This window comes from Asparagus officinalis, chromosome 8 (genome assembly GCF_001876935.1).
Source record: "Asparagus officinalis chromosome 8, Aspof.V1, whole genome shotgun sequence".
NCBI lineage: Eukaryota > Viridiplantae > Streptophyta > Magnoliopsida > Asparagales > Asparagaceae > Asparagus > Asparagus officinalis.
Window position 1 is genome coordinate 101,162,225 of NC_033801.1, and position 13,093 is coordinate 101,175,317.

The 13,093-nt window shown below is 36.8% G+C and overlaps 2 protein-coding genes across 2 annotated transcripts; both read left to right on the forward strand.

Moving 5' to 3' along the window:
- Nucleotides 4,814-8,316, forward strand: LOC109821610 (protein FAR1-RELATED SEQUENCE 5-like). The gene is made up of 3 exons (XM_020387786.1): nucleotides 4,814-5,868; nucleotides 5,965-8,202; nucleotides 8,281-8,316. Exons 1-3 carry the CDS (start codon nucleotides 5,809-5,811, stop codon nucleotides 8,314-8,316), a joined length of 2,334 nt encoding a protein of 777 aa, XP_020243375.1. The 5' UTR covers nucleotides 4,814-5,808.
- Nucleotides 9,245-10,333, forward strand: LOC109821611 (protein FAR1-RELATED SEQUENCE 9-like). Its single transcript, XM_020387787.1, has 2 exons — nucleotides 9,245-10,132; nucleotides 10,298-10,333. The coding sequence occupies exons 1-2, from the start codon at nucleotides 9,245-9,247 to the stop codon at nucleotides 10,331-10,333; spliced, it is 924 nt and encodes a 307-aa protein (XP_020243376.1).

The following is a 13,093-nucleotide window of genomic DNA, read 5'->3' on the forward strand; positions in this document are numbered from 1 at the left end:
GATTGAATTTAAAATTAATGGATTAGTTTGATGCCTAAAAAATAAAGTTTTTACAGTGGATTAAGGCGTTAAAGATTATAGTAAAACTATCATTAGTTGTATTAAAGAGATGATGCGTGAGAGATGGATGCATCATGCATCCTCTACAGCTCATACAGAACTCGTGAAATTTTTTCTTTAAAGAAAAATATTTTGGCCTTTGGCTTGTGTTGCATGCTTTGCTTGGGACCAGCGGGCATATGCACTGTATCTTGTGCTGCTTTATGATCTATTTGGCAAGTTACCCATGACTCTTCCTTTGAGTTTTAAATGGAAAAATACTAGTGAGATGTAGATGGTTGCTTTTATCATCATTATCTATTTATTTCCTTCTCTTTTTGACTTTTACCCTCAACCTTATCTTTCGGAGATCACTGGGTACATGCATTTGCATATGTTAAAACACTTGGATTGAAATTTTCATAGTAGAAATTTGAAGTTGCTCCATTGATGGGAAGTTTGGTTCACTAGTTATAAAGAATATGATTAGGAAAATAGTGTTTTTTTATAGATTCCTTTCTAATCTATAAAAATTTCAAGGATATATTTTTGTTATCATAAAATGCTTTGAATTCCTTTTTTTTTTGTCTTTCTATGTTTGGTTCGTAATATGAGAACAATAGAATCCAACTTTACATAAACCCTCCAATTCCTATACATAAACCCTCCGATTCCTATTCTTTTGTTTAGTTTGGAATAAGAAAATTTTGGGATAAATGAATGACAACATCATAGGTAAACTCACCACTTACTAGTGGACAAAATTTGCACAAAACATGAGTTGGGGTAATCTTACCAGTTTGCCAAAATTTCAAAACCTAAAAAATCATGAGTCCAACCACTAGTTCCAAGGTCTTGGAGCATATAAATGTGGATTGAACCCTTATGGTGCAAATGTATCGCTCATTTTTGCCATTATATCAATTCTCATTGTTTGCACGTTTCATTTCCTCCATCAATATAATATCAAAAGAATGCCCTCAAAAATTTAAAGTTTGGTGCGATTGCAATCTCCAAACACCCATGAAAGTGTGCAGGTATGATAAAAATAAGGGGAGATATTATTGGGGGTGTGCAAAGTACTCAAGTAAAGAATGTAATTTTTTTGAATGAGCTCATAAAAGAGGAGAAATAAGCAATCAATGAAACCAATTTTTTTAAATAAAACAAGTTTACAGATAAATATTTTTTGAAATCAAAGAGGTTAAAGAAAGAATTGAAGCTTGTCGAAAAACAATCCTTAACTTGGAAAGTTTTAGCAATTTTAGTAGTGATGTTTTGTATTATTTTAATTATTGCAAACCTCATGTTATGTACTTGCAAAAAATATTGATATTGTAATGAAAAAAAATATTGGAATTTGAGTTTAAAGGAAACTATCATTACAAATTTAGTTGATATTGTATGACTCATAAATAAGTCATTTTGTCAAAATTGATTGCCTAACCTATAACTTATAGGTTATTGTAGATTGCATCTTAATGATAGACTGCCTAACATGGACATTGTCATTTCAATGTAAGCTGCATTCTCATCACAAATTACCTCATCTGAACATAAACACTGTATGTTAGATTGTGTTCTCAGTAAAAGACAATCATCATTACCAAACATCAACTAAAAGCAAAGATAGCAACGGCAAATAACCAACAAAACCCCAACAATTATGCTCAATAAAGCATTAGCAAATAACCAGCAAAACCACAACAAGGAGCAAAAGATAGCAACAACAAATAATCAACAAAAATCCCAACAAGCTGCAGAAGATAGTAGCAGCAAATAACTAGCAAAAATCCAACAAGGAGCAAAGGATAGGGGTAGCAAATAACTAACTAAAACCCAACAAGGTATAGAAGATAGTAGCAGCAACTAACCAACAAAACCTAACAATGAGCAAAGGATAGCAGGAGCAAATAACCAACAAAAACTCAACAAGATGCAGAAGATAGTAGTAGCAACTAACCAACAAAACCCCAACATAGTCCTTGAAGACAACAACACCAGAGAACCAACAAAAAACTCAATAAGGAGCAAAATATAGCAGCTGATAACCTAGCAAGGAGCATCACAAGCTCCAATGTCACGCCCCGCTTTCCAAAATACTAGGGAACCGGAACGGGAACAAGATCGCGATGTATCAGACTGAGGAGAAATAAGTACTAGACCCTTTCTGCTCAATCTAATACGCTAAGCGTCAAGCAATATAATGCGAAGTCACAAGTCCCTGATCACAGTTAGCAAGAATATAATAAACAACTCAGAACAAAATGATCCATATCATAAAAGAAATATCATCCAAGACATAATACTCGGGTCATACATGTCATAATACAAAACTATCCAACTAAATACTGGAGAAAATATAAAAATATATCGATCTAACGGAAATGAAAAGTGCTACAAGGTAAACCAAAGACCAGCAACTAAAAGAAATAACTAAGCTTCGGCTTCTACTCTGTCTGCAAGACATTCCTTCTAAGTGAGTTGGTCATATTTAACTTATAAACCCTTGAGATAGGCCCTTCTATCGAACAAATATGTGCATAATAATCAGTTGGTCTGAATTTTAAGCCAAAGGAAGACGAATTAAGAAGATTCAAATTGATAATTCTCGTATTTAACATGCCGCCAAGCGCCATAAGAACAAGTTTATCTTCCTGAATTGGAGTTAAACTACCATAGAAAATGGAATCATTTTTCAGCATATGCAAAATATGATGAAAGTCTTTTATAGGATCTTTTTTATTATTTACAATAAGTTGAAGTGAGGAAAGAGTATATTTTCCTGTCCTTATTTTATTTTGAATATCCCTAATTTTTGAGACTGTCAACTCATCAAAGATTTCAGTTAGACCATTGTAATATTTTGCAATAGTTGATGCAAGCTGATCTAACGAACACTGTGGATGAATACAATATTTTGCAATAGTTGATGCAAGCTGATCTAACGAACACTGTGGATGAATACTGTAATATCTAGTTGAAAATCTTGTCATTATGCCAGTTTTGATAATCATTCTGCGCTTGGAGAAAGACCTACAGAAAGTAAGACTAGGAATCGCTCGTTTCGGGTCGGTTCCTTGGCCGAGGGGGACCCGTAAGGCATGGGTTTAATACCCTTTCTCCTGCTGAGAATACTCTGGCTCTTGCACATCTCCAAGCTGAACTTGTCCATCATCTAAATCTGACGTATAACCCGAGAGAACAGGAGTTCGTCAGCGTGCATGGCACACGACAAGATCCCACAAGAGAGAATAGAAACGATTGAATAACCAATACAATAAAATAATAATAATAGAAGCATGGCACTGGAATTCTAATAATCTAAATGCAATCCACCACTAGAGTATAATAATCAGAATAATCCAAAAATCAACCAAGTAACGAGGTCAAGCAGCTAGCCATCCTATAATAGATCACTGATCCACATCTCAAATAAAGTCAATGTTCATATTATCAGATAACTGACTGTTCACATCCAGCAGAGAATCAACCAAAAAGAAACAAAAGTAAAATTAGCAAATAATCAACCGAAACCAACAAAAATCAACAAGAAGCATCACAATCTCCATTAGTATCACCACCCACATAACCGAGCATGTAAAAACCCAACAAGGAGCATCACAAGCTCTAGCAGAGAATCAACCACCAAAGCATGTAAAAACCCAACATAGAGCACCACAAGCTCCATCAATATCAATCACCCAAGCATGTAAAAACCCAAACATTGAGCATCATAAGCTCCATCCACCCAAACGTGTAAAAACCCAACAAGAATCACAAGCTCTAACAGAAAATCAACTAAAAAGGAACAAAAGCACCCACATAACCGAGCATGTAAAAAGAAACAAAAAACCGCATGCTAGAGGATTTTATAAAGTTCAAATTATGAACTCATTAGTCAATCCCATCAATATTTCCTTACGTCAAAATTATAAGGATATATCATCATGCATTAGCACTAAATTATAATACAATATGAGAACAAGTAAAAATTGAAAAATAGTACCAATTCTTCAATTATATGCCATCATAAGTTAAAGTATAGAACATTAAAAGCCAAAGAAAATAGTATCAATTCTTCAATCACATGCCATAGATTGCAACATATAAAATTTGCAAATATTAAAAGAATATGTGTGTAACAATGTATACTTGTGCACGGACAAAATTATCCACCAAAATGTAATCAAAGCCAAAGAAATTAGCTAACAGACCAACCTTGATCCTTAATCAAGTTGGTGATGTACCTCTTCCGAGCTTCCTTGGTTTTTATAAAAAACTTCTACCTTACATTCATTGTCATATAAATGATCTAACACCTTGTCGAGAAATTCATCAGAATATATTGCTATGTTCCTTCAAAGCTGCAACCAACTACTCAGTCCAATGAACGATATGTTGATCTATGAGCTCCTTCCATTCATTTCTTGCATCCTGATCCTCTCTCTGTGTCCTACTTTGAGTATAGTCTATGTCACGCCCTGAAATACAACAAAAATTTATAAATATGGGCTTTGGGACATCAACGACCTGTGCACAATACAAGTTCCATGCATAAGTCAAGCCTGACACTTCATATAACATAGCCATCTCAAAATATATCCCTGCTTATGATAGTAGTTCGAAACAAACTGTGTGTGTGTGTGTGTGTGTGTGTGTGTATAGTCTTTTCATATCTTGTATGGATCCATAGGTATCATTAATGGATAGAAAGTTTGGTGGATAGTCTACTTAATCGCGCCATCACCTCCCGCCTCCTCCTCTCCAGCGCCCGAAATCGCCGCCGGAGCTCGCCGCCCCCGATCAGCGTCGCCGCCGGCTCAAGATCGCGCATTCGGTCGCCATCACCGACCTCCTCCCCCTCACCACCGCCCGAAAGCGCCGGCGCCCAAGCTCGGCCTGTGTCTCGACGTCCCCGATCAGCGTCGCCGCCGTCCCCTTGCCCTAGCCATCACCTCCCCTCCTCCTCTCCAGCGCCCGAGATCACCGCAGCTGAGCGTCGCCGCCGGGTCATCGCCGTCTACTCGTCCTCGCCATCGAGCTCACCCCTCGTCATCAGCCACGCCTCCGACGGCATTCGAGCTCAGCCCTCAGGTTCATCGCCGCCTCCGGAGATCGATCAAGCCCTCGACGTCATCCTCGCCATCACCTCCCCCCTCCTCTCCACCTCACGAAATCGCCGCAGCCTGCGCTTGCCGTCCCCGCTCAGTGTTGCCGCCGGCTCATCGCACTTCGCCGCTGTCGAGCTCGCCTCCACCGAGGTAAGGCATCAGGTCTAAATTAACGTGTTAGTTCTAACTGAAATGCATGTTAGCTAGCTCTAAATTAACGTGTTAGTTTTAACTGAAATGCATGTTAATGCTACCGGGATGCATGTTAGCTCTAATGGAGATGATGTTAGTTCTATTACGAGGCATGTTAGTTCTAGTTGGCGTTCCTGTTAGATCTAGTGGATTTCATGATGGTTCTATCTTCCCTCATGCATATTCCTTGGATCTATCTTCTTCCTTTTAATTTCAGCTCATACATTACTTGGTTTGCAGCACTCACTCTATGGCTACGAGCCGGATAATTTAGAGCTATTTTTGCCATGTATTGTTAAATTGGATATAAACTTTAAATTTGGTTTAAACTATCGTTTAGAAATTGTTTAGTGAAATTGAAAGATCAACTTGATGACGTTTTTTGAGCGATTTTGAACTTCTTATATGTGATAATTTGATAGCTTGTATAGACACTCCACCAATTCTCTCACGTGAGGCAACAATGGAAGAAGATAAAAGCCAGGACCATGATCTACTATCTACAACATGGCTTCCCCCTCAGGTGATAATATCTTATTGTTTATAGTGTACTACTAACTAATGACATATACCAAAATAGTTGTCTTTTAGCATGAGTTTTGTTTCTCTATTTTTATAGGCATCCGAGCATGAGGAGAATGGTGATGAGCTTATGGGCGTTGAAAATGGTGAAGATAATTTAAACAGCGTTGATCCATATATCGGAATGGAGTTCTCTACTCATGAGGAAGCTTATAATTTCTACAATGCATACGCCAGACTTAAGGGATTTGGTGTTCGCAAGGGTCACACAGCTTGGTCGAGAAAGAAAGATGCAATCCTATCTAGAATATTTGTATGTGACAAAGAAGGCTTTAAATCTTTAAAAGATAAAAGAAAAGATGGTCGGAATGTAATTCGAAAGTTCGATACAAGATGTGGATGCAACGCAATGATGGTTATTGGACTTGATAGAAGCACTGAAAAATGGGTGGTCCGAAAGTTAAACAGTAAGCATAATGGTCATCCATTAACCACCCCAACTCGGGTAAAGAAGCACTACTCACATCGGACACTTCATCGAGCTCAATCGACAAAAAGGTTGATAGATACTCTTGACAATCAAGGTTTACGGCCTTCTGCCATTTGTAAGGTTGTAGACGTTGCTCATGGCAATGAACAAGGCTCTCTCACTCAACAAGAATGCCAAGCACAACTTAGACTTAAACGAAGAAACAACGTCGGCCATGAGTGCGTGAACATAGTTCGTCAATTTCAAGAGAAAAAGGTATCTGATCCTCAATTTTACTTCGCACTTGATTTAGAAAATGATGGGATGATGAGAAGTGTTTTTTGGATGGATGGTAGGGCAAGGACTTCTTACTTGCAATTTGGAGATGTTGTTTGCTTTGATGTTACGTACAGAACGAACAATTTAAATTTGCCGTTTGCACCATTTACGGGCGTTAACCATCATCGACAGTCTACTCTATTTGGGTGTGCGTTACTGGCCGATGAAACGGAGGAGACGTTTATATGGTTATTTAGCCAATGGTTAAAATGTATGTCGGGTATAGCACCAGTAACAATCATCACTGATCAAGATAAAGCTATGTGTGGTGCTATTCACAAAGTTTTTCCTAAAACTCGCCATCGCTTTTGTTCTTGGCACCTTCGTAGGAATGCCTTACAAAATCTTCAATCAATGCATAATGATTATGGTGAGGATGTTGGTGTAAAGTATAACAAATGGTATTGGAGTAAATCGGAAGAAAAATTTGAAAAGCGTTGGGAAGAAATGAGGGACAAATATGGTGCAGATAAAAGGAGTTGGTTAGTAAATTTATACAATCATCGAGATCATTGGGCTCCAGTGTATCTTAAAGACACTTTTACTGCAGGAATGACATCTACTCAGCGGAGTGAGGGAATTAATGCTTTTTTTGATCATTTTGTGAATGTAAATACCGAGTTACATGATTTTGTTAAGCAGTATGATAATGCTGTCAGAGCTCGCCGAGCCGCTGAACTTGAGCAAGATTTTAAGTCCACAAACTCAGTTCCTACATTGATAATTGAACATCCCATTGAAAAACAAGCTCGGGAGAATTATACGAAGAATCTGTTTACTATCTTTCAGAAAGAACTCAAGGATAGTTACTCCATGCTTCATGAAAAGTTGTCGAAGGACGGCGCAAGTGCTACTTATGCCGTTTGGAATATAGATAGCGAGGCTGAAAGCAAGAAGATAGTAAAGCATCATGTTGTTTTCGATACATCCAAAGAAAAAAGAATTAAGTGCTCTTGTGCGAGATTTGAGATGGAAGGTATATTATGCAAACATAGCTTGCACATTTTAGTAAAGAAGCAAGTATTAGAAATTCCATCAAGATATATCATGCAACGATGGACAATTAAAGCAAGACATGTTGGTTGCGGAGTTGTTAGAAATTGCATTACAAATAGTGAAGACCAACTATCTATCATTAAACATTGGGCCCTTAGGAGTAGATGTAACAAGGCACTAGAAGATACATTGACTTCAAGTACACTTCATGATAAGTTTAGTGCTTTTTTAGACTCATTTTTTGAAGAAGTTGAGAATTCCAAGATTGAGAAGGAACATAACGACAATGGAAATGAGAGCAATGCCAGCAATAAGATGCCTACTTCATCCATACCCATCTCTATAGAGGAAGCAACTCAAATCACTATTCGTGATCCAGATAAGCCTGTTGCCACGAAGGGACGACCAGCACATGCTACTAGAATTAAGTCGGGAGTGGAGATAGCACAAGAAAAGAGTATAAAAAAACAAAGATTTTGTGGGTTTTGTAAGGGAAAAGGACATTATATAACGAGTTGTCCTTTAGCTAAGGTATTATACTTAATCTTGATTTAATATTTTTTCAATGTCTTTGCATTTGTCATGATAAAGTTGCAATTTTTTTTGTAGAACAAAAATGTTGCTCGTGGAGGTCGAGAAAGTTAACGGCATCGCCAAAACAAAGTTTACGGAGGGCCAAAACAAAGCATGTGTTTCGGTTGAATGTTCACAATTTGATTTATTCACTTTTCCCTTAAGATTTATGTATGTATGGATGATAATGTGGTTGTATGGATTAATCATGTATGGATGATAATTTGAATTAATTTTTTCCCCCAGAACAATGAGGAACAAAACAGTATTAAGTGGGTACAAAACGAGCAATTAGTGGGTACTAAACTTGAATAAGTGGGTACAAAAATAAAATCATGGCATTATTAGGTACAAAGCTTGATTAAGTGGGTACAAAGCTTGATTAAGTGGGTACAATATTTGAATCCAGAGCAAAGAGGTATAAAAGGGTGCCTAAGTAGGTACAAAACGTGTATAAATGGGTACAAAACTTGAATAAGTGGGTACAAAATTTGCAGCAGAATAATGAGGTACAAAACATGGTTAAGTGGGTACAAAACTTGAATAAATGGGTACCAAACTTGATTAAGTGGGTACAAAACTTGATTAAGTGTGTACAAAAGTTTTTACAAGTAGGTACAAGGCTTGATTAATTGGGTACAAAACGTGTATAAATGGGTACAAAACTTGAATAAGTGTGTACAAAATTTGATTCCAGTATATTGAGGTACAAAACATGGTTAAGTGGGTACAAAACTTGAATAAATGGGTACCAAACTTGATTAAGTGGGTACCAAACTTGATTAAGTGGGTATAAAAGTTTTTACAAGTAGGTACAAGGCTTGATTAAGTGGGTACAATATTTAAGCAACGTAATAGAACTAACTCTGTATGTGATAGAACTAACAAGAGGACAGCTAGATATAACAAGGAGTGAGCTAGGGATATCATGACATAACAGAACAAACACTTGGGCTAGAAATAACGCCAGCACGAAGTTAAAGACACTTTTACTGCAGGAATGACATCTACTCAGCGGAGTGAGGGAATTAATGCTTTTTTTGATCATTTTGTGAATGTAAATACCGAGTTACATGATTTTGTTAAGCAGTATGATAATGCTGTCAGAGCTCGCCGAGCCGCTGAACTTGAGCAAGATTTTAAGTCCACAAACTCAGTTCCTACATTGATAATTAAACATCCCATTGAAAAACAAGTTCGGGAGAATTATACGAAGAATCTGTTTACTATCTTTCAGAAAGAACTCAAGGATAATTACTCCATGCTTCATGAAAAGTTGTCGAAGGACGGCGCAAGTGCTACTTATGCCGTTTGGAATATAGATAGCGAGGCTGAAAGCAAGAAGATAGTAAAGCATCATGTTGTTTTCGATACATCCAAAGAAAAAAGAATTAAGTGCTCTTGTGCGAGATTTGAGATGGAAGGTATATTATGCAAACATAGCTTGCACATTTTAGTAAAGAAGCAAGTATTAGAAATTCCATCAAGATATATCATGCAACGATGGACAATTAAAGCAAGACATGTTGGTTGCGGAGTTGTTAGAAATTGCATTACAAATAGTGAAGACCAACTATCTATCATTAAACATTGGGCCCTTAGGAGTAGATGTAACAAGGCACTAGAAGATACATTGACTTCAAGTACACTTCATGATAAGTTTAGTGCTTTTTTAGACTCATTTTTTGAAGAAGATGAGAATTCCAAGATTGAGAAGGAACATAACGACAATGGAAATGAGAGCAATGCCAGAAATAAGATGCCTACTTCATCCATACCCATCTCTATAGAGGAAGCAACTCAAATCACTATTCGTGATCCAGATAAGCCTGTTGCCACGAAGGGGCGACCAACACATGCTACTAGAATTAAGTCGGGAGTGGAGATAGTACAAGAAAAGAGTATAAAAAAACAAAGATTTTGTGGGTTTTGTAAGGGAAAAGGACATTATATAACGAGTTGTCCTTTAGCTAAGGTATTATATTTAATCTTGATTTAATATTTTTTCAATGTCTTTGCATTTGTCATGATAAAGCTGCAATTTTTTTTGTAGAACAAAAATGTTGCTCGTGGAGGTCGAGAAAGTTAACGGCATCGCCAAAACAAAGTTTACGGAGGGCCAAAACAAAGCATGTGTTTCGGTTGAATGTTCACAATTTGATTTATTCACTTTTCCCTTAAGATTTATGTATGTATGGATGATAATGTGGTTGTATGGATTAATCATGTATGGATGATAATTTGAATTAATTTTTTCCCCCAGAACAATGAGGAACAAAACAGTATTAAGTGGGTACAAAACGAGCAAGTGGGTACTAAACTTTCTTAAGTGGGTACAAAGCTTGATTAAGTGGGTACAAAACTTTCTTAAGTGGGTACAAAGCTTGATTAAGTGGGTACAATATTTGAATCCAGAGCAAAGAGGTATAAAAGGGTGCCTAAGTAGGTACAAAACGTGTATAAATGGGTACAAAACTTGAATAAGTGGGTACAAAATTTGCAGCAGAATAATGAGGTACAAAACATGGTTAAGTGGGTACAAAACTTGAATAAATGGGTACCAAACTTGATTAAGTGGGTACAAAACTTGATTAAGTGTGTACAAAAGTTTTTACAAGTAGGTACAAGGCTTGATTAATTGGGTACAAAACGTGTATAAATTGGTACAAAACGGTGCCTAAATAGGTACAAAACGTGTATAAATGGGTACAAAACTTGAAAAAGTGTGTACAAAATTTTGATTCCAGTATAATGAGGTACAAAACATGGTTAAGTGGGTACAAAACTTGAATAAATGGGTACCAAACTTGATTAAGTGGGTACCAAACTTGATTAAGTGGGTATAAAAGTTTTTACAAGTAGGTACAAGGCTTGATTAAGTGGGTACAATATTTAAGCAACGTAATAGAACTAACTCTATATGTGATAGAACTAACAAGAGGACAGCTAGATATAACAAGGAGTGAGCTAGGGATATCATGACATAACAGAACAAACACTTGGGCTAGAAATAACGCCAGCACGAAGTAGAACTAACAGGAGATGGGCTTGAACTAACAGGAGGGCATCTAGAACTAACTAGGAGTGAGCTAGGGATAACATGGCCATCTCGAGTACAAACACTTGTGCTAAAAATAACGTGGCACGAAGTAGAACTAACTCGAGATGTGCTTGAACTAACAGGAAGACATATAGAACTAACAATGACTGAGATAGGCCTAACATGGGCCACAGAACAAACACTTGTGCTAGAAATAACGCCAACTTGAAGTAGAACTAACTCGAGATGTTCCAGAACTAACAGTAGGACAACTAGAACGTGTATAAATGGGTACAAAACTTGAATAAATGTGTACAAAATTTTGATTCCAGAATAATGAGGTACAAAACATGGTTAAGTGGGTACAAAACTTGAATAAATGAGTACCAAACTTGATTAAGTGGGTACAAAACTTGATTAAGTGTGTACAAAAGTTTTTACAAGTAGGTACAAGGCTTGATTAATTGGGTACAAAACGTGTATAAATGGGTACAAAACGGTACTTAAGTAGGTACAAAACGTGTAAAAATGGGTACAAAACGGTGCCTAAGTAGGTACAAAACGTGTATAAATGGGTACAAAACTTGAATAAGTGTGTACAAAATTTTGATTCCAGAATAATGAGGTACAAAACATGGTTAAGTGGATACAAAACTTGAATAAATGGGTACAAAACTTAATTAAGTGGGTACAAAAGTTTTTACAAGTAGGTACAAGGCTTGATTAATTGGGTACAAAACGTGTATAAATGGGTACAAAACTTGAATAAGTGGGTACAAAATTTGCAGCAGAATAATGAGGTACAAAACATGGTTAAGTGGGTACAAAACTTGAATAAATGGGTACCAAACTTGATTAAGTGGGTACAAAACTTGATTAAGTGTGTACAAAAGTTTTTACAAGTAGGTACAAGGCTTGATTAAGTGGGTACAATATTTAAGCAACGTAATAGAACTAACTCTGTATGTGATAGAACTAACAAGAGGACAGCTAGATATAACAAGGAGTGAGCTAGGGATATCATGACATAACAGAACAAACACTTGGGCTAGAAATAACGCCAGCACGAAGTAGAACTAACAGGAGATGGGCTTGAACTAACAGGAGGGCATCTAGAACTAACTAGGAGTGAGCTAGGGATAACATGGCCATCTCGAGTACAAACACTTGTGCTAAAAATAACGTGGCACGAAGTAGAACTAACTCGAGATGTGCTTGAACTAACAGGAAGACATATAGAACTAACAATGACTGAGATAGGCCTAACATGGGCCACAGAACAAACACTTGTGCTAGAAATAACGCCAACTTGAAGTAGAACTAACTCGAGATGTTCCAGAACTAACAGTAGGACAACTAGAACGTGTATAAATGGGTACAAAACTTGAATAAATGTGTACAAAATTTTGATTCCAGAATAATGAGGTACAAAACATGGTTAAGTGGGTACAAAACTTGAATAAATGGGTACCAAACTTGATTAAGTGGGTACAAAACTTGATTAAGTGTGTACAAAAGTTTTTACAAGTAGGTACAAGGCTTGATTAATTGGGTACAAAACGTGTATAAATGGGTACAAAACGGTACTTAAGTAGGTACAAAACGTGTAAAAATGGGTACAAAACTTGAATAAGTGTGTACAAAATTTTGATTCCAGAATAATGAGGTACAAAACATGGTTAAGTGGGTACAAAACTTGAATAAATGGGTACCAAACTTGATTAAGTGGGTACCAAACTTGATTAAGTGGGTATAAAAGTTTTTACAAGTAGGTACAAGGCTTGATTAATTGGGTACAAAACGTGTATA

Excerpts from the sequence above, each read along its gene's own strand:
- LOC109821610 (XM_020387786.1), top strand. The coding sequence starts at position 5,809 with ATGGAAGAAGATAAAAGCCAGGACCATGATCTACTATCTACAACATGG. Across the intron at positions 5,869-5,964 it reads CAACATGGCTTCCCCCTCAG|GCATCCGAGCATGAGGAGAA; the intron begins GTGATAATATCT and ends CTATTTTTATAG. Across the intron at positions 8,203-8,280 it reads CGAGTTGTCCTTTAGCTAAG|AACAAAAATGTTGCTCGTGG; the intron begins GTATTATACTTA and ends TTTTTTTTGTAG.
- LOC109821611 (XM_020387787.1), top strand. The coding sequence starts at position 9,245 with ATGACATCTACTCAGCGGAGTGAGGGAATTAATGCTTTTTTTGATCAT. Across the intron at positions 10,133-10,297 it reads TTAAGTCGGGAGTGGAGATA|AACAAAAATGTTGCTCGTGG; the intron begins GTACAAGAAAAG and ends TTTTTTTTGTAG.